Consider the following 22,496-nt stretch of genomic DNA (forward strand, 5'->3'; position numbering starts at 1 on the left):
AGTTCCATTACCCTTATGTCAGTGCTAGAAAGTTGGTTAGGATTGTGGCCTATTGTACTACACAGCAAGCCTCCTTTGGCCTATTTCTTCTTTTGCTTTTGATCTGCCCCCGCAATGAGTTATGCCAACCACACTGCTATTGTAGAGGCTCAAACACAATTTTAATCACTTGTGTCTATAGCAGGGGTGCCCAAACCCCGGCTCTGGGACCACTTGCGGCCCTCGAGGCCTCTCAATGCAGCCCTCAGGGAGCCCCCAGTCTCCAATGAGCCTCTGGCCCTCCAGAGATCTGTTGGAGTCCACACTGGCCCGACACAGCGTGAGGGCGACTGTTTGACCTCTCGCATGAGCTGTGGGATGAGGGCTCCCTCCACTGCTTGTTTCATGTCTGTGATGCAGTAACAGCAGCAAAGGAAAGGCCGGCCTTGCTTTGCGCAAGGCCTTTTATAGGCCTTGAGCTATTACAAGGCCTTCATTCATTCATATAAGTTCATCTTTAATATATTCATTTATGTAAACTTATGTAAATTTATTCAAATTTTAAATGTAAATTAATTCTTTTTTTTCCCCGGCCCCCGACACAGTGTCAGAGAGACAATGTGGCCCTCCTGCCAAAAACTTTGGACACCCCTGGTCTATAGTATAGTTTATAGTGGACTGGGATGTTAGAGAATGAATGGCCACCCACAGTTAAGAAGTTTCACCATGCTCTGGCTTGAAAACCTAAGGTGGGCTGTATGCATATATACTGACATCTATTTCTAGAGCTTATTCCTGAGGTTTCTCATTAGTTTTTTTAACCTGCATCTGATATTCAGGAGGCCAGGGACATTTCTTTTGTGCCTTGCTTATGAACTTCTGAGAGGCATCTGATTGGAAAGTGTTAGACTAGATGGGCCTTCATCTGATCAAGCAGGTCTCTACATATGTTCTTAGGTATGCAACACAAATAGACAACCATGTTTGCCAAGAAATAAGTGTGATACCAAGTCCCACATAAACTGGGATTTTATAAAATGGTCCCTTCAGGAAAATGTTCTTCCTTTCCAGTGTTTTGGATTATGTATTAGGAAAACTTAATTACCTGTGAAATTAAATCAAGGTCCATGCAATCCAGCACTGTGTCTCTAAAAATTGCTGGCCAAAACTTTCTTGTCAGGGCATGATGGGAGACAGCCATTCCATGTTATTTTTTACCAGGATCTGCTAATCACAACTTTCAATGCTTTGGAACATAGAAATTTCCATCTTTGCCAACATGATGGCCATCCATGTAATATGCCATTTCACAAGTTAGAAAAGGTAGTCATGAACTCACCAAAGAGTTGCATTTTATATACCCTGGTTCAGGATTTTGGTATCTGAGCTGAGTCATTGGGAAAGTTTAGATTTAAACAGTTTCTTTGCTGAAGGTTTCCAAAAGCACTATCATCCCTCAGAGACTGACTTAACTGCACTGTTCAATCATTTCCAGGTCTCATCAGAGCAGCCTCCTGTTTTACAACACATCAATCTGTTCAGCCAACGCTGATCTCATACATTTATCAGGCCTCCACTTGTGTTCTCTACCTAAAGATGCATGGTTGTTGAGATGCCAAGCAATAAACCAATATGAATTTGGCCCCCTGAGTTAGCCATCCATCATGGCATGCCAAAAGAAACAAAACTAATCAAAAGGATTAAAACTAATCACCCCAAAAAGAAAAAATAGCAGCTTTAGGACATCCATGAACCCTTTACTGACAAGTCCATTTTTAACCTTTCTGCCATCCTGAAAACAAAGTTGTTTCAACATTTAATAGGATTGTGGCATTTTGTCTTTTATCCACCGTTCTGGTTGTCCCTCCAAGGCTTACCTGGGAACACAGCAGAACTAGTCTCACTGGGCATGGATATTTTTCTACCAGATATCTGCTGTGGAAATGATTGGATCACCAGGGCCACTGAGAGCTGGCACTAGACCCAGGGCAAGATGCCTGACTGGTCCCCCTGTTCCTAAATTTTCCTGCAAACCAGATATTACTATATTTTTAAGCAAGTTTTTAATTTATAGTTTTAACTTTGCATGAGCAAGATTGAAACTAAATGAAAACATTTATCAGAATGGGATTTCCTTATTTGAGTAGTGCTACTGCATTTCTTTTCTTCTACCTCAGCAAAGTCCTCCTCTTTTGCTTTATCTTCTTCCAATAATGCACTGGCATCCAAGGACTGCTTTTCACTATCTCGCTCATTACTATACGGTGATTTTGAGCAAAGCCCAGGCAAAATAAACGTGCCTGGCCTTTTCAATTCCCCCCTTCTCTTCTGTGCTTCAGACTTATTTGCACTCCATACAGTTTTAATTGCACCTTCAAACAATCCCAAAACACATGTAGACTTGATCCAAGGACATGTGTTCTAGAGACACATCGGGTGCAATCCTATCCAACTTTCCAGCACTGGCATAGCTGTGCCAGTGGGGTATGTGCTGCACCCTGCAGTTGAGGGGCAGTTGTGGAGGCCTCCTCAAGGCAGGGCAATGTTTGTTCCCTTACCTCCAAGTTGCATTGCCCTTATGTCAGTGCTGGAAAATTGGTTAGGATTGTGGCCATAGGCTGTGTTCTTTTTTTTACCTAGAAAAAAATCAGGAGGGTACATTTCTAGCATGCTGGTAGCATACATCCAGCATAGTTATTTTAAAAATAGTCAAATAGCATCCCGTCATTGAAATTTACTGAATGAATGTTGCCATGTTGGAACCATACCCTGCATACACTATGGAGGCTGCCATATTTCTGACAGGTTCCTCCATTCATTCTAATAGAAAATAAGCAGAAGTGATGTCAGAATGGTGATGCTATCTTTTCTAGCTCAGAGCTCGCTTGGAGAAACTGTAGTATGCCTAGCATGCTAGAACCCACCATATATACGTGTGTATAAGTTGAAAAAATTATGCCTTAAAATTGACTCTGAAAACATGGGTCAACTTATACATGGGTCAATATGACGCTTCCAAGAGCAGCTTCCAAGAGCAGCTTCCAAGAGGAGGGACTGGGTGAAAAGCAGGATACCGTGGAGGGGAGAAGGAGCAATTTTACTTACCAGTAATTATTCAGGGGCAGCAACAAAAAAGGTAGCCATTTTAGCTTCTTCTCCAAACACAAAGAGAAATGAAGGCGCTTATGAGAATTGTAGTCTGTATGAGGCCTGCTGCAATGGAAGTGCAGCACTGTACTCCTTACAAAGCCTACAACTCTCATAAGCTCCTACATCTCCCGTCCTGTTTGAAGAAGAAGGTTAAATTGCTCTTTTTTCTTCTTTTTGGCTTTCTGCTGCTGCCTCAGAACAATTCCTGGTAACTCATTTTCAAAGAATTTCACACACCCCAAAGTTTTATTCCCTGACTTATCTGAGCATCATAGAAAATTCAATGAATTTTCGCTCAAAACCGGCTTTTGACTTGTCTGTGCGATCGACTTATGCTGGAGTGTCTATAGTATAAAAGGACACGCCTGAATGTGTTGGAAGCTAAAAAAAACAAAACAGCTCTCTACACTTCTAGAGCTAGAAGCTAAAAAATAATGCAGCCACATTAAACTAGAAGGTGTGCAGCTGACTATTGGGGCCTGGGAATTATTTTATGGAAAAGACCTGGGCTGCATTTTCACTACAGCTTTAATCCACTTTCAATGAACTTCTATTTCCCTAATGCTTTCTAGGAGACCATAGTTTGACCAATGTTGTGGAACTCCCTTCCCCTTGACTTGAGAATGGCTCCCTCTCTTGAGTCCTTTCGGCGAGGCCTGAAGACCTTGTTGTTTAACCAAGCCTTCTGACGTTATGGCCTTTTTAACATCTTTTAGTTGCTTTTTTACAGGCCCGATTCCTCTAAGAACTGCTGTTTTATGCTCTTTTATTCTGACTCTTCTGACTACTGTTTTTATGGGTTCTGCTAATGTGTTTTTAATATGTTTTTATCTGTGAAATTATGTTTTAATTTGTTTTATATGTTAGCTGCCCTGGGTCCCTTTTTGGGAGAAGGGCGGGATAAAAATAAAGTTTTTTATTATTATTATTATTATTATTATTATTATTATTATTATTATTATTATTATTATTATTTGTTAAGGAATCTACTGTTAGATCTATCGAAAACAAACAGTCTCCAGAATGCACTGGGGGAATAGAAGTACACTGAAAGTGGATTAAAGCTATAGCGTAAATGCAGTCCTGGATAGGATGAGATTGAGGTACCCAAATTTATTTTGTAATAAATTTATTCTGTACTTATAGTTTGTTTTGTCATGGCCTAAGCACCCTGGAGGACCAGTCCTAGGGATTTTTGCCCCCTTCCCCCCGTTCTCAGGCCTGTGGGTGACCCAAGTGTTCGCAATGGACAGATACATCAGAATTACCCATTCCTGGAGGACACTGCCCATTCTGTCTGCGTAAGTCACTACTCAGAGATGGTCTCCATCCAGTCAGGGGCTACACTCAGACCCACACAGAAGCCTGGGGGATAGGCTTCTCTAGGGCTAGACAATTCTTATTCTTTCACATTCTTTAGAAAAATGCCTTCAGGTATCATAGTGATCCCAATTTCAACTTAAGAAAAGACAGAAGTTCTGAAAATATTGATTTAAGCACAAGCTAGTTAAAAAGTATATGCATTTGATGAACTAGTTTCCCGCATATAGAATTTTATATTGCAATAAATTAGTTAATGCACAGCAGCATTTTTTATCTTACTGTTAAGAACTGAAACAAGGCCTTAAAAAAATTAATCCTCAGCATGAATTTATTTATTTATTATTATTATTAACAGTATTTATATACCGCAATACTGCGTTCCTTTTTCAGATCAAATTTTGAAAAACTAAATTAAGTGTGAGAGTCAATGTTGCCATTCTGCCTCCTCTAGCAACTGTCCATGTTTCGAGAAATAGATCTGCCTTATATTCAGAGAATCTAGACAGAGACAGATCGCAAGCTGTCCCATGTAGGATTCCTCCCAGTGCTTTCCAGCAGCCTACAGTGCCTGTTTATCCACATTTGTAAATCAAATCTGATGCATGCTGACAACCTGCTAGTTTCTCTGTCACTTAATCAAAAAGGATATTTCCATTCAACAATACTGATGCATGCCCTCCGGATGGGATTTTTCAGTGTTAAACACAGCAATGCCCGCGGAGGCCGTGTAGCTGTGGTGGTACCCTGTTTTTTCTGTTTCCCATATTGCTGCCGTTTCCTCTGTGTGGAGCTGGCAGTGGATATTGTTGCATTGCCGGCAGCACCCATCAATTTGGCCTGCCTGGCAGCATCGATAGCAGCCTGCCAGGAGAGGGCTGCACCTGGAGTAGGGATATGCTCAGGTGCAAGCCCTGCTGCTGCATTAGCATTCATGTTGGCATGAGCTGGTCGGGGACTCGCATAGTTGGAACCTAGGAAACGGAGAAAAGAAAAAAAAAGAAAATTTTATATATAAAAGAATTTTATATATATATATACACACAGAAAAGTAAAATACAATTGACAAAACATTTAAAGAGCACAGAATCAGGTTGATATCTAAAGCCTTACAAAGGTTGTAGAACCAGGATACCTGGAGGATCACCAGCAACCACATGAATATGTTTGACCTTTTAAGATCTTCAGAATGTACACTTTCGGAAGTGAGGTGGTGACAAGCAATAGGGCTTTTTTAGTTGTGGCCCCTCACCTCTGGAATATCTTCCCTCATCCATTCATCAGACTCCCTCTCTGCTGACATTTAGAATGAAGCTGAAGACACCACTGTTCTTCTGCTTTTAATAAGGTCTGTGGTGATGGCTGTTTCTAGATTATTTTGTTCATTTCACCTATTGTTTTAAGGTTTTCATTGGATTTTGTATTGCATGTTTGCAGCTGCAATTAAGAAATGGTGTACAAACAGTTCAAATGAATGAATGAATGAATATAAAAGCTAGTTCCCAACATTCTGTCACATCCTAGAGTGACCAAGAAAAAAAACCTGGTCCTGGGACTACACTGATTCATTTTAACAGGCTGTTATTTGAATGATAGGAGGTTTGGTGTGTGTGTGGGGGGGGGGATCTACCCCCTATCTCAAAAAACAGTCACCAGGGGCCCTCGGTGGTGTCCCTGGGGGCACCCTTTCTTCTGTCCCATGTAAGTGAATGGCTGTCATTAACTCCTTTAGGAAAAAGTAAAAAAATTGCACTTTAGATATCATTGTGGTGGGGCCCACCACTCTTGAAACTGGGTTGTACCTCCAGGACCCTCCACAAAATATAGTATATCACATACCCTGCCCATAACAATGATGGGCATTTTCCTACTACCTTTTGCCCTTTGCTCAGCCTTTCATTTGAGAGCAATACCCTGTCATTCACTTCACACATGTGAAGTCCATGTCGGTTTTGTAGTGTTAAGTCAATGCAATCTCCAACCACTCAATGTCACAAGACATGTTCTTTCTTCCTGCTCATTTGGACCTACCTAAAAGGTTCAGCAAGGTCAGCACATCTATTGGTTTTCCAACCTGCCCTGTCCTGCCCCACCTTACCTCATCTTGCCTCATCTCATCTCACCTCACCCTGACCCTAACTCTACCTCTTGCTGTCAGCCTGGCTGACTACCAAGTACTCATTCCTAACCTGGCCTTGACCGTGCCTTTTGCTTCTATTTCTCTGGAGTCAGTCCTAATCAACATGTGTCAATAGCCTCATATAGTGCAAAAATAGATGTTAATTGCATAGCAAAATACTTCTTTGTAAAGTGGATTGAAACAAAACAAATTCACACATACAACACACACCCACACACAGACAAAACCTCACTCTCAACCTAAAGAGGCTATTGTGGTTTCAGACATGAGATCATCAAAAGACAAACACCAGAACCGAATTCAAAATAATGACAGAAAGATTCTAGCAAAACACCAGAGAATAATGCACCTCTGAAGGTGAATTAAATTCACTTATATAAGTATTCAATTAATGAGGCCAGATTACCTGGAAATTAGCTATGAATCCAATTCAAACCTACTAATCTCAAAGCCTGTATGATTATTCACATTAAACAAACTCAAGACTGAATTTTCATTAAATGGTTGGAAAGAAATCCTCATCACTCCACAAATTCAATTATAACTCATAAATTTACATCCATTTATACAATGCATGTCATAATTAGATTTCCAAACGCTTACAAAAAGTGTTCTGAAAAGTACTTCTATAAAAGTACTTCTATATAACAGAGATAAGAATGGAAGCACATGAATAACTGGGTTTTTCACCAGACTTAGAGCAACAACTGAACACTAAGAAGCTTCCTCACAAACAGATTTAACCCCAGGTAAATAAAAATTCTGCCAAACATTCTCATCAAGGATGGCTGAGGGCCCAATCCTATCCAACCTTCCAGCACTGCTGCAGCCATGCCAGTGGGGCATGTGGTGGGGTTGCAGTCACAAAGTTCTCCTCAAGTAAGGGAATGTTTGTTCCCTTACTTCAGGGTTGCATCAGCACTGGAAAGTTGGATAGGATTGGGCCCTAAGGGCACAATCCTAACACCTTATGTCAGTGCTTTCCGGCACTGGCATAGCGGTGCCAATGGGACACGTGCTGCATCCTGCAGTTGGGTATCTCTCACGGAGGCCTCCTCAAAGTAAGGGAATGTTTGTTCCCTTACCTCAGAGCTGCATTGCCCTTATGTCAGTGCTGGAAAGCATTGACATAAGGGGTTAGGATTGTGCCTTAAGTCAGGTAACACAGGCATAGAGTGCTACGCTGGGTACCAGGTCAGTCCCATCGTTTCAGTCCCATCAATGCATGTGCTTTTCAAGGCTGGTGAAATTCGAAACAGGCTTGTCCTCACTAGACTCTTATAATGAAAATCCTGATGTTCCCAATATTGACTTCACAATAAAGTGAAAAGTACAAAAAACATGGCACATGAGTACCCTGATTCATATGTTATATTATAGAATAATCCAGGTTTGACAGGAGTCATACGTACGAGAAAAAGATGGAAAAGGGAGAAAGTATTGAAAATTCAGCAGTGCTGAAACAATCTGAATATATTCACCACATTTTACTCACAAAAATTCTTTTGAAAGTAGTACTTTGCATATATTCTCTGCAGAAAGTCTACATAAACTACAAGGATTACCTAAAATGCAACTTTGCAAGAATCACATTTATGAGTGACTGTTTAATCAAGCAATGGCTGGCACATTTGAAACAGGACCACAGATCAAACCTTAGAGACAGAAGTTTTGTAAAATCTGCAAGCTCCTCTGTGGTGATCCAGTGGAGCTGCTGTGAACCACCATGCAGGGTTGAGGGAAAAGAAGCGGGGCAAACACCTGACCCTCCCAAGAATCTTTGGGCACTTTCTGAGGAGATTTCTGCATGAGACATTGTTAAGAATACTTATATACCACTTTTCAGTAAGGTCAGTTCACAAAGCAGTTTACATAATAAAATAAATCAATGATTCCTATCCCCAAAGAACACACAATCTAAATAAAATACAAATGAGACACCAGCAACAACCACTGAAAAATACACCATGCTGGGGGCTGAAGAGGGACAGTCACTCTCCCTCTCCTATATTTAAAAGGTGCCACTTTAAAAGGTGCCTCTTGGCCCTGTTTGCAGCGGTCAGCAAGGGGTGACATGGTACCTTGACACAGAGAGTCTCAGAATAGGGAAGCAATGGCCACCAGGAAGGGAGACCAAAAAGAGGAATGCTCCTACATCCTTCCTTCCATCTCGAGAAAGCCCTATTACTGGGAGTTCCCTCAGCATGGAAGGCAGTTGCTACAGATGTGACTGGGTAGCCAACTGAGCTGACTATCCTCAAATTCTCAGCACCTATACATACAATTTTGTTTCGTCAGTCATGACCAACCTGTGAGAATCAACTGCTCTTTGCTATAATTTAAACAGGAGGTCTCTTTATCTGTGGGTTTGGCACCTGCAGAATCGATTCAGGATGGGTGCTGGACCTGCACTGGAGGCCCTCACCTGGCCTCCCAGATATGACCAGAAGTACCTTCCTGTTGCATCTAGGAGGCTTCCTGAAGCCCTGAGAGGTAGCAGATTTCATTATTCACAGATTTCGGTATCCGCAGGGTGTCCAAGAACAGACCCTCCTGCAGATACTAAGATCCAACTGTAGTTTATTTTTTAAAAGTAAAAAGAAAAAATAAACAAGGTTCAAACTGGCAAAAAAATCAGGTCTTAACTTAGAGGCAAATGAAATAAAATCCTAACACAAGTTTCCTAGACTTTTTCTCATACTGAAGTTCAGTTCCTTTATTTACCTTCAGTGACAACAACATACAGGTAACTCTACACGTGCTGAAACAAAATACATGGTGTCTCATACTAGGCCTCCCCTCCTATGAGGTTCAGAGGGATCAAGATTTTACCTTTACCAAAGGCTAATCTAATGGCAGAAAGTTTAGCTGTGTTCCCTGGATCTCCCCCTTCACCATGATCAGATGGATGGACTTGGTCAATAGAAGGCGTTAGCAAATAACATTTAAAAATTTCAAATCAACTTAAAAAGACAGAAAGATAGAACCTTTTTGTTATTGTAAAAATCCCCTCAGGGGTTTAGAGAAAGACTGCCTATGTGAACCACCTTAAATAAAGTCAGAGGAGTAATCCGATGACCAGAAAGGTGGTATATAAATACCAATATTATTATTATTATTTTTATTATCATTATTAAAAACCATTAGGAAACAAAATCCATTTTACCTGGAGCTCATCATTTGGTGCCACTATACCTAGTAGGTCCCTTTCACCTCAGAAATAGAAGTCATACTTCTTTCATGATCTTAGAGCACATTCCTATGCATGTCTACTCTGTAGAAAAATACCATCAAGTTCATTGGGACTTAATCCCAGGTAAGTATGTTTAGGATTGCAGCCTTAGGTTGTAGTAATAGTCACTCTTACCTAGGAGTCCATTGAAATAAATTGGACTTACTTTTGAGTAGACATGCATAGACTTGTGCCATTCAGGTAGGTTCACAGGAAGGAAGGCAGTCTTTCAGCTCTTGTGAATTTAGTGACAAGTGCAAACTATTTCATTGCAAACTGTAACTTAACGAAGAGTTCATATGTGATGTGCTTCTTTTGTGTACCTGCTACTTCTAGGTTTTTGTGAAACGTGTGTGTGTGTGTGTGTGTGTGTGTGTGTGTGTAAATAGCATGATCATTTACAGTTTCACATTCAAGCAGGGATACACAGTTCCAGCACTGACTTCCCTGGCTATTGTAAGCCTTTGCAATCCATAAAGAGGCCATGTGAAGTTCACACCCTGACCTCACAAGACTCAAAGAGAGAAGGATATTCTAGATGTTATACAGGACGAGATTGTTAGCAAAATTCCCCCACTTCACAGGGATTCTGCCAACCCAGAGCCTCCTGTGCCCAGCCCCTGTGCCCCCAAGAAGAAAAACAGACACAAACGTCCAATGAACAATTGAAAGAATGTTTATTAACATTTAGGAGGGGAAAGGGAATAGGGATAGAAAAGACATAGGTTCAGGATTCAATTATCAAGGTACATTCACACTGGTAAGTATCTCCCCTCCACACTGACATAACCCAAGACCCACTTCACTTCTCCTATGACAGGCAAGGTTCTCTATTTCTAAGGCAGGCAAGGCAGCGAATGAGCTGGACTTGGAGCCCTGAGAAGACAACTCACCAACACCCCTAATTTAGAGTTCTTCTGTCACGTATCCTGAAAATTCTATTAGTTGGGGTGTTTGCTTTTTTAATTTGTGAACTAGCCTGTGGCCCCTATTGTGGTATATTGGTAATTATATTAGGAAGCTAGATTGCCTTGTAGCTGTGTAGATATGAACTTGCTGTAATTATTCCTTCACAGAACACAAGACATTTATTCCATTTGCTTGAACACTGACTGCCCTTGAGAGACTGCAGTTTCTTTCACCTCGGGAAAGGTGTTGTTCTGGCTCATATTTTCAAAAGACAGAATAAAGTGGGAGGAAGCTCCCACGAAGAGGGTAGAGGAGCTGGGTCGTCCCAGCAAAAAGCAACCTTACAGTTTTGGACAGATTGTGCCCTGATTTTCAAAAGGATTACTCTCCAAACACAGCAAAGTCATTTTATGCAGGCAGATTAATTGCAATGCTGTGAGTCAATATACAAGGGAAAAGAAAGCAGAGCCAGGAAAGCAACGTGAAAGGAGATTAATACGTATTGAAAGAAAATGAGCCGACCAGCTAGTTCTTTTTGGACGATTGTTGATTTCATATTGTTTGTCTGGACTAGATGTCAATTAAAGAGTGTGGATATGGGGGACAATCTCTAGATCAATGAGAATGGCTAAGACTGTCCATTGTAACGTTTTTCTTCCACTGCAGAACTTTTGGCAGGTATCCAAAATATCGTCCAGAGGCAAGAAAAAGGCATGTTAAGCCAGGTCAAAGCATTACAGAGGCTATCCAAACAGAACTCACTTCTGTCAAATTGCGAATATCTGCTACATAGAAGCAACTTTCCTCCAGCCAGGAGCAATTGTTTGCTTTGTAGAAACACCGTGTGTATGCCCTTCCATGGCTATAAACAAAATGCTCTTTCCTCCTACTGCGGGGAATTGTCTAGTTTTCAAAAATCCATTTGAAATGGCTATCTGCTACTTTTTTTTTACCCCTGCTTTTGGAATTGCATGGAGGAATACAGATGGAAGAAATTGTGCTGTAGCTGAAAATTCATATAGCCTTTCCAGGAAAGATTAATATGTGGGATACTGTATTTTTATTGGAATCATTCAGTTTTTCAGTTGGAACATTTTCCATGTACTGTATATTTCTCCAGGGGAGATCACTGTAAAATCATACTTAAGAAATTTGGACCAATTCAATATTTTTTCCCTAATTGGGATTTGTTCTGGGAAACCTGTGGATTATGCAACAAAACAAAGCTTGTTTGTCTCTTACTTGTCATACTTGTACAAAGACAAGCCTTCATTTTTACTTTACAATAAAACATAACCCAGTGTGGAGAACAAGGAGTGTGCAGGTGTGATCTCAGACTTAGTTTTGAAGGCACATGCTGGCCTAGCATGCAATAGAGAGATCTGGTTGGATGAAGTGGGAGGGATGGTTTTCTCCTAGCTTTGTCTGCCAAGTTCCCAGGAGTTATAGCAGCCACAGCTGCGAGAACAGGGTGGTGAGGTCGTGACGGGTGTATCATGATATGATCTCCCTTACCAGGAGCCCTGTCCAGCAGTCCACTGAGTTTGAATGTCTCTGTGTAATGCTGAGTGGGCAAGACAAGTACACCATCCATCTTGCTACCCTAGTCTCCCTGCTTGACCTGGCTAGTGTGATCTCTGACATGGCCTTGGAATGCCCCTCGTTATTGGTTCTGGGAGAATTCAACATTCATGGTAGGGCTCCCTGAATAGGAGCAGCTTAGGGTTGCATGGCTGCCATGGCAACCATACGCCTGTCTCAGGTTATTTCTGCTTAAGTGGTGTCTGAGTGCTGAGGAAATACAGTATGATATTTCTGAAAGAGAAGTACTTCCTTAAGAGAAGATATCTGGATCCTGTGCACTAAACAAGCAATTGCTCATTTGTTGCAACATAAAACTAACCTGATCATCTAGAAAGCCAATTAGATGATTTCCTGATTTGAAAATGCAGTTTATGAAAATTCTGCGAAATGAAGAAACTCACACAGCCATAATTACTGTGTTCCTAACATGCTGCGCTTGGACTTGTTTGCCATATAAATAAACAGCTGCAGCATTCTGGATTTTTAAAAAGCTGCAATTTTAGGCTTTGTTTCTCTGTTATTACTGCTTATTACTTATATTGAACCAGGGCTTTACAGACTCTGTGCTCTACCAGGAGGACTGCAAACCCATTACTAATCCATAGATCAATGGTTCTCAAACTTCTCACTGGGAACCACTTTTTAGAATGAGAATCTGTCAGGACCCACCAGAAGTGATATCATGACTAGAAGTGACATCATCAAGCAGGAAAATTTTCTAGGCTAAGCAGGAAACAATCCTAGGCTACAATCCTACCCAAACTTACCCAGGAGTAAGTCCTATTTACTCTCATTCTTAAAAGCAGATACATAGTAGCCTGTTAAAAGTACAGATCTGTAACCTTTCCCCAAATGCAATCACATACCATGATAGCATCAAGTCTAATATATTAAAAATAAAATATTGAAATGAATGGTGACCCACCTGAAATTGGCTTGCGTCCCACCTAGTGGATCCCGACTGACAGTTTGAGAAACTCTGATCTTGACAACATTGCCCTAGCAAATGCTTTTGATATAGGGGAATCACTGTGCACTCAAATCGCTAATATAGAGTATATTTATTTGCCACCATAGTGCTCACGTCTGTTTTGCTGTGGAGATGGTGGTTGTGTTACCATCATAGGCATCTGTTAGAGCAGGGCCAAACTTTTTGGCCTGAGGGCTGCATCAAATACCTGGCACAGTGTTGAGGGCTGGAAAAAAAATTTAAATATAAAATTTATATAAATAAATTAGAGACAGAACTTAGATGAGTGAATAAATGAATGAATGGCCTCATTCATACAACCTCTCTGGCCCTTAGAACACCCTCCAGACACAACCAGAGCATAGTTCCTGTCACATTCGGCCAAGCAGGCTAGAGGCTTTCAGGGGAAAAGAGGCTTGCCGTGGGCCGCGCCTGGCCGCTGGGCCGGGGTTTGGAGACCCCTGTGTTAGAGCATGCCTATGACATTACTGCAGTGCGTATGCCTCTTGCAACTGCTTGCACCAGCATCTATGACATAGTGCCCGCAAAAGGACCAAAAAGTCCATTATAGGTCCTTCCTCTGCTACTCCCAAGAAACCTGCTCCCTGTGTTTGCCTTCCCCAACCTACTAGCCAGAGTTTGTGCATACTGCATGTCTAGCAAATATGGGGAGATAGCAGCCAACTATCTTCAGGCTGCAAAGCTCTTTTATTGTGTGGTGATGGGAACAGTCCTTACTATTTTCTAGTGTTAGTAAACTGCATGCAAACATCAGCAATAACCTCACTGAAAAGGGCCCCAGACGATGAATGCTGCTTGGTACTTAAGAATTCAAGTTGGGCTTCTTTGTTTCTGGTATATATGTTCTATATATAGCATGTCCTATAATGAAGTTCTTTGGCCTGAATTAATTTCAAATGATCAGTCACTGATGGCAGATTTATATGAACAAATACTGCTAGTATTGATTACTGATAAGGACCTGTCTCTTTTATGAATCTCCACATCTGCAAACATTAACAACACTAAATAACTATAGGCAATAACAAATGAGTTGATTTCCAGGCAGTTTATAGAAACAGGCTACAGCTTCAATTAGAAATGCAAGCATTCTACAGAAACTAAAGGGAAGTGCCTGATTCCACAAGACAGGCATATTTTCAAAAACTGTACAGGAGCAGCCAGAATGCTACAAGGATAGTAAATCCATTGATAGGGAAACTGAATCACAACAGATTTGAAGTTTCTGTCTGTCAAGAAGGGACTCATTGCCATTTCTGACAAAGATGACACTAGAGCAGTGATTTTCAACCTTTTTCATCTCATGGCACACTGGCAAGGCACTAAAATGATCAAGGCACACCGGTTTTTTGATAAATGACAAGGCACACTGTGCTATCAATGGAGGGTGTGCCTCCCCCTATGACCCTACTAATAAATGATCCTCTCCCAAATTCCCGTGGCACACCTGGGGACCATTCACGGCATACCAGTGTGCCACAGCACAGTGGTTGAAAATGGCTGCACTAGAGACTCAATAGTATCATCTAAACAAAGACTAAAAAACACAGATTCAAAGAAGATGCATGGTGCAGCCTGTTAAACAGGGTTGGAATGCTGGTCAAGCGAACACTGACTAACTCATTATATGAAAATGTTTGACAGTCATCAAATATTCTACATAACTGGCTTGTGTGGGTTGAGTGGAGTAACTTCTTCTTTGATCATCCAATATTAAAAGCAGGACTGAGGGCTCCCTGCTCCCCATTTGGGAACATGTGCACAAGTTATGGAATATTAGCTTCAATGCATAGGATTAGGCTGTGACTGTGCATTGGATTACATTACAGGCTTGTGGCCACAGACAAGGCATGCTGCTACTTCAAAGTAAGCCCCACTACACCTAGTGGCACTTATACCTCAATAAGTGTACGCAGAATTGCAGCCTCGCCACATCTAAGTTAAATGCAAGCACATTCTTCCCTGCAATATAACCATAACTACATTTTAATATAGACTTTTGTGGTAGTTATGTGTACTTCATTTGATAATTTCATTTTAAACAGCATGTTTGGTCTGCACTTAAGTGTTCAAACAAAAGCCAATAACAGTTTATTCTCTTGAATATCATTGGCATATTGTATGCTTATATCTGCATAACATTGTTAGTTATAATTTATAAATGATTCTCTGTTTCCATTATTTAGAAAGTAACGTCACTGGCCATAATTGCCAGGGCACCAGGTTTCATTACCTGGGAAAAGGCAGAATAAATCCTCAAATAAAGTGACTAAAATAATCAAAAGGTAGATGTGTGCATGCAGCAACTGTTACCCTGCACATGCCTGATCTCGTCTGATCTCAGAAGCTAAGCAGGGTCAGGCCTGGTTAGTACTTGGATGGGAGACCACCTGGGAATACCGGGTGCTGTAGGCTTATACCATAGTCTTTCGAGACTGAAGGTTGCCAACCATGGGATGTGCATGAGGCTTTTTGAAAACCTCCCCCTCTTCCCACTGCAGTCCTTTGCATCACCTTAAAAGCTGTTCATGAAGACTGACCTTCCACAGCAAAATTCAAAGCTGCATGAGGGGATGTAGACAGAAATAACCATCACAAATCCCACCCTACTGAGCACATGAGGAAGCATGTTCTGTCCATGAATGGAGGAGGGACTGTCCATAATGTCATAATGAAACATAACTAACACAACTAACTTGCTGTAATGAAATCAGATTAGATCAATTAGACTGAGGGCGCACTCCTAACAAACTTTCCAGCACTGACTTAGCCGCAATGCAGCCCCCAAGGTAAGGTAACAAGCATGCCCTTACCTTGAGGAGGCCCCCTTGACTGCCTCCCCACTGCAAGATACAGTGCACACCACATTGGCACAGCTATGTCCATGCTGGAAAGCTGGTTAGGATTGCGCCCTGAATCAGATGAATCCAGGGTAAAGGTGATGTGTAGTGTGAATGTGGCTAGAGGAGGGAAAATGGGATCATCCCTTAGCTCTGCCTCAATCTTACAACTCTACAGTTCTTTAGGCTTCATAAGCAGGCCACTGGCTGAGGACTATTTGAAGCAATTTCCTTCTCTCATTAACTGCTGATCTTGAAAGGACTCATTATGTTTCTATGGACATTTCAACAATTTGGGGAGGCATCTGTAACATGACCACAAAAAATAGGCTGCAGAGGATACAACTGAAAGGAAATGAGGAGGGAGACCAAAGGTAAAGTGCACGTGAGGCGACGACAAGGATTGCAAACCCCAGCTGCAATCCTAGCCACATTTACCTGGGAGTAAGCTCAATAGAGCATAATGGAACTTACTTCTGAGGTGACATGTATATGATTGGACTCTCTCTCCTTAAAAAATATTGATGGAGGCTATTGTCTTGAGGTAAATAACCCAATTATGGGAACTGATGTTGTGTCTAATAAAACTCCTAGAGCAGGGATATCAAACATAAGGTCCAGGCCAAATTTGGCCCCTGAAAGCAATTTATCTGGCCCCCATTAGAATTGAGCTCTCTCATATCTTGAAAATAGGAACAAGATTTGCACATTTTTATCTTCTGTCATTTGCAGCTAATGAGTTTCTGTGTGAGAACAATGTGCTTATTTCTGTCCATCATCTGCTTAATGTCACTTCCAGCCCTCAGTAGGCACCACCAATGCTGACTTCAGCCTTCTGTATTAAACGGGTTTGAAATCCCTGTCCTAGAGTATATACCTACTACTATACCACAACGTAACGTCACAAACTATAACATTCTGCAGAGAACTGTGTTACTGTTGTTGCAGCCTGGTGGCCAGTGAAGAATATTAGTAGTACTGAAGTTCCAGTTGGCTTAAGTTCAAATGCTTGCCTTCAGCTTAACAGTATTATGAATCCAGATGTCAAACTGTAGTCTTCCTGAGAGAAAGATTTACTTTTATTTCTGTAACACTGCAAAACTTGCAGTATTTTATGAAATACTGGCAGAGCTTTAACAGTTTAAACAAAACCAGCAGGAATTAAGCCATACAGCAGAAACTCCTTTATACCTTTTGCAGCCAAGTCATCCAAAATAGTGCATACACTGGCTATAAAATTTTATAAAAGCTTGTCACAAATAATTAATGTAGCACATGCCATAATATATATTAATTATATTAAATCCAACATTATAGCATTTATAACTGTGAGTTCAACCACTGCAAACTAATGCTACCACGAGAACTGTAATTTTTATATATTCTTACTTTATTTCATTATATGCAACATCAATGTTCTCTAGTGCCTTAGCAATTTGCATTCTGTTAAATTTTTACAGGGAGAGAATGCAAAATAGCTGTAGTATTGTGGAAAAATAGGTTTTAAAAGTTATAGAACTTTTTATAAGATATCTGTTAAAGATCCCAGGAATGCAAAGCCTAAATTAAAAGTCAGGAATGCCCTCTATAAAGATGCTTGGCTTTCAAGAATCCCTCTTGTAGATCTAGGAAACAATTAGGCACAGTATTTTCTGTTCTTTAAAGATACCCAAATTACAATTTCATTTGTTCCTTTTTCCCTTTTGCCTAAAGACAACTGAACAACAATGCTCACCTGAGCCACCAAAATTAATCTTGGGTCTACAGTAAGAGTTTTAAATGCCTTGTCCCAAGTAAGATACTTGCTGAAAAAATTTTTGTAATCAATATGTTTGTGCAAAACAAAATTTCAGCCTGAGGTGTTAAAAGTATACATTCCTTTCATTTTTTTCTGTCGGAAATTGAGTAGGAAATATGTCTACTGGCAAATTTCAAACATTCTAATCTGTTTAACTATCATGGTTCCTAACCAAAGAATCTCAGAAACTGTATTTTCTATGAGAACTAGGAATCCTCAGAACAGACGCAAGTACAATTCATACACAAAACTACCAATTTTGTGGGGAAGTGACATCAGTTTAATATGCCAATGCTTCTCATGCACACAATCGTGCAAAATGAACAATTCTACAGTTTTCCATAGGAAAGTCGAGATAAAGCGTAAACCCCATGCTAAAACATACTGGATATGAAATGTGCTAAATTTTTTCTCCATTATGTGGCAAGACATTCCACAGAGTTATAAGGAATTCTCATATATGGAAAAAAAAAGGGGGCAGGAATTCAAGTCTAGAATTCAGTAAGTTACTCTTCCCTTCCCTTGGAGAATTGCTGATTTAAAAAAATATTTCTATATTCTTCCCTTCAGAAATATGAGGAAATTAAAGTGATAGTAAAAGGAGTGCTGTACTAAAATGTCATTTTGTTACAGATTTTGAGTTGGCAATGGGTTGTTACTTAGGGAGCCATCCTAACCAACTTTCCAGCACCAAGGTAAGAGCAATGCAACTCCAAGTTAAGGAAACAAACATTCCCTTACCTTGAGGAGGCCTTTGTGACTGCCACCCAACTGCAGGATGCAGCACATGCCCCATTGGCACAGCCGTGCGAATGCTGGAAACTTGGTTAGGATTTGGGCCTTATTTAGAGTTAGTGATTGCAATGTCTTCTAGGAATAGCCATAAAATTCTGAAATGCAACACTTTAGGTTGCAATCCTATACAAACTTACTTGTAAGTAAGTTATATTGAATTTAATGGGCCTTACTTCTGAGTAGATATGTACAGGATAGTACTGTTAATGTTCTATTCTCTATATAATTCACTCTATAATGTTCTAATGTTCTCTATTAAGTTTCTTAGAATGGCTGGTTCTAGCCAGGTGACAGAAGTAGCAAGATTATCTCAGAAACCTGGAAGGTCTTACGACAACTTCATTTTATAAGATTTGTTATCTATCTCCCAGATTTGTTTTTTACCCATCAGATTTTTTAAAAACCAAGAACAGTGCAGATGGATCAGGATAGCATTTCCCCCTCTCCACTCAGCCTTCCTCTGCTGTAATTTGGTTCACCCTTGTACTGCCTAGCTCTGCTCAGGAGCCTGGAGAGTTTTACAGAATCCATGTTTTGAGAAAATCTGCACAAGGTTCAAAATTACATCCAATCTGGTACCCTGTTTGTAATGGCCAGCTGGATGCCTATGGGAGTTCCCAGCATGACAGCAACTACCCTCACCTGTTTTCTGTCTCCACCATTGAGGGACGACCTATCTTTGGACTTGGAGAAGTCCTTTGTTACCATGGCTATTCACCACTGCTAGACATATCCTTGATGAATTTGTCTAATCTTTTTTCCAAAAGCCATCTTCTAAATCATGATTACGTTTTACATGCATGTGTGTATAACAAAATCCTAAATATCACTTCTGCCAGGTAAAAACAGCTTCAAGAGGGGATAATTTATATTCAACACAGAAGTGCTGGAGGAAGCCTCAATGCATCTTCTTCATCTTCTATATTTCCCCTGCAATCCTCTTCCCCCCCCCCCCCCACCGCTGCCTCCACTATCAACTTTCTTCTCATGGGATCTTTTTTAAGGCTGATGTCTGGGAAAACCTAAATTCAAATGTGGCAACCAAATTCATTTTTTGTCTGTTTATTTAAAATATTTCTATCCCACTGCTCTCCTTGAAAAAACTGATGGACATCCTTGTAACATGTGGAGGGGATGCACAGCTTCACTACAAATATTAAAATTAAAGATTATTACATGCAACATTAACAGAATGTAATTTGATCATAGTCTTTAATTGTTGCATCTAATTGTGTTTTTATTTATGGACGATCCTTTCAGTAGAGGAAGCAAGTCAAAGACAAAACTCACTTTCTCTCAGGGTGGTTTGGTGGTTGAACAGTATGAAGGAGGATTACATGAAGGCATAACACACTAAGAAACTCTCTTGCTTGAACCCCACTGAAACAAATGGCGCTTGCAAAAGAGCACTGTAATATATTATGTCCCAGTCCTATTGCAAAAAAAAAAAAAAATGAAATATGCACAGCAACCTTTTAGGCTGCAATTCTATATACACTTACATGGGAAATCAGTGCATCACTTCTGAATAGACACGTATATGATTGTGTTAGTGATGAAAAAGAACCCAAAGAACAGCCAATGATTTCATACCACAACACAAACTATGTAATTCCTACTGACAATAAAGGTGATTCTCTTTATACATTTTCTTCTAACCCTCAAAAAACTACAGTGCCAGGCTTTCTGTTAGCATTTCACAATTAGACATACAAAGTAGATACACACAGAGATTAGCATCACCAAAATGTTGTAGCTTCCTTGGTTTCTCACACACTACATGATTTTCCAATATTACATTTATTGGCTCTCCCATAATCAAGATTCCTTAAAAAAATCTATTTTTGCAAACAAAACCAGCAACCAGTTAGGTTGTGCCACAGTAAAAATAAGCCAGACATGAGATTTCTTTTTTGTCGAATGTTTCAGATAAGATAGCTCTGGAAAGCTGCTTTCCAGTTTAAAAAGAAATGTGTGGTTTTTGTTTCCTGAACTACGACACAAAACATAGATTTTATTATTCACTAAGCAGGGTCTTGATGCTGTGCTAGCAGTAATGCAAATTACATTCCCACTTACCAGCTAATTTAGGTTTCTACAGTTCAAGCTGCCACATCGCAAGTGCTGTGATCTCCCTCTCCGATGGCTTTGATAGGCAGATTAGTGGCCAATCACTATCCAGGGCTTCCCCTCACTCTAGAGCTCTCCTATCATCATCATTATTTTTAAATGGACCCTTTTCAGTCTGTTAGGATGTTTTACCCAACTCAAAACACAAATACTGTTAACACCTTGTCTAGGTGATTTTTTCCAAGTGAAGACAAGGCAGGACTTCCTCAACAGACCCATAAATAGAACAACAAGTCTAAAAGGGGTGTGGGTTTGTGTATGTGAGTGACAGGAATGCTGAACCAATATGCCTAACAGTTACAATCTGCACAGAAACCTCTGTGTGTGTGTGTGTGCGTGTGTGCGTGCGTGCGTGCTTGCTTGCTTGCTAGCATTTAAGAAGGTTAGGGGATTGGCATGGGTGGAGAGCAAGATAACATCAAGAAACAAACCCCAAAAATGACATTGCTAGGTGGGTTTATTTGGGACTCATCCTATAGACTAGCACTCATTATTAGAAGGAAACACTATAATAATTTGTTTTCCCTGTCATTTGAGAATCTGGCATATAGCTTATTCCCTTAAAGTAGCACACAAGCGTGAAAATAGCTTACAAAAAGAAAAAGACAGCCCGCTGAAATTCCACCAGTATTTTGGGAGTTACAAATTAAAAAGATACACTGACATTGATTTTTAACTTAGCTCTGTCAGCTTCAATTATTTACTGTTCCTGGGAGAAGACAAGTTAGCCACAGAGGTTTCACCCTGAAATGCAAAATTAATCTACTCTGTACCCAACCTTGAATGCTGCTGTAGACGAAGAGCCATATGCAAATGTTATATATAAACATAAACATATAGGCTAGCTTTGAATACATTTCTTTTTTCAAATATGGCATATGGAAGAAGGTGGCCATATCTCTATATTGCCTGGTCAAAAGGATATCCTTCCATATTAACTTCACCAATTCATTGATGAGGGTGGATTTTTTTTAACATGCAACTAAATCTTTAATTAGAAAATTTACAGATTACCCACTAAATAAATTTTTCAACCCTAGCTTTATATCTTTGTATGACAGATAGTCACAAATTGTCCAGATCATACTCAGGCATACATTCATGTGGAGAAATTAATACATGAACAGAAGGAAACCAGAAAGCTATCCATTGGCAGTTTCCACAGCACACAGACTTGCAAAAGTGATGACACTATCATAGAAGTGGCTGCCAATTTTATCAGCAATTCACCAGTTCCTACATCATGTTTCTCAGTACACACATGTGCACAAGGGTAATCAGTCACATCCGAAAACAGGAAGAAATACTATGTGACCTGACCCAGGGTATTCTTGGCTCTCATTAGAAAAATCTCATTATCATGTTCAGAGCTTAATTACTGTGTTGATCTTGGAGGATCACATACAATGTTGGTAAAGATATAAATTTATAGCATTGATTCTCCCAACCTCCCTTTTCCTTGCAATGGACATTATAGGCAAAGGTAACTGGAAATCTTCGTAAAACATCTATTTGCTTCATGCAGCCTAACCTACAAGGAATTGTTTCTTGTTTCTCAGCAGGATCAGCAAGCTTAATGCCTAGAATTGCCTTTACTACCCTGTGTTCCTTGTTCCCTCTGGTGGCAA

The 22,496-nt window shown here is 40.3% G+C and overlaps 1 protein-coding gene and 1 pseudogene across 18 annotated transcripts in view; one reads left to right on the plus strand and one right to left on the minus strand.

Moving 5' to 3' along the window:
- The window catches only part of CACNA1C (calcium voltage-gated channel subunit alpha1 C), a 605,715-nt gene that overhangs the window by 477,156 nt on the left and 106,063 nt on the right, over positions 1 to 22,496 (minus strand). For all 18 annotated transcript variants that reach the window (XM_066634593.1, XM_066634583.1, XM_066634587.1 and 15 more), the window contains exon 2: positions 5,101 to 5,423. In XM_066634593.1, coding sequence (XP_066490690.1) covers positions 5,101 to 5,423 — 323 coding nt within the window. The remainder of the gene's footprint in view (positions 1 to 5,100; positions 5,424 to 22,496) is intronic.
- Positions 15,601 to 15,720, plus strand: LOC136657994 (5S ribosomal RNA; annotated as a pseudogene).

The sequence above is a fragment of the Tiliqua scincoides genome, chromosome 7 (genome assembly GCF_035046505.1).
Source record: "Tiliqua scincoides isolate rTilSci1 chromosome 7, rTilSci1.hap2, whole genome shotgun sequence".
Lineage (NCBI taxonomy): Eukaryota > Metazoa > Chordata > Lepidosauria > Squamata > Scincidae > Tiliqua > Tiliqua scincoides.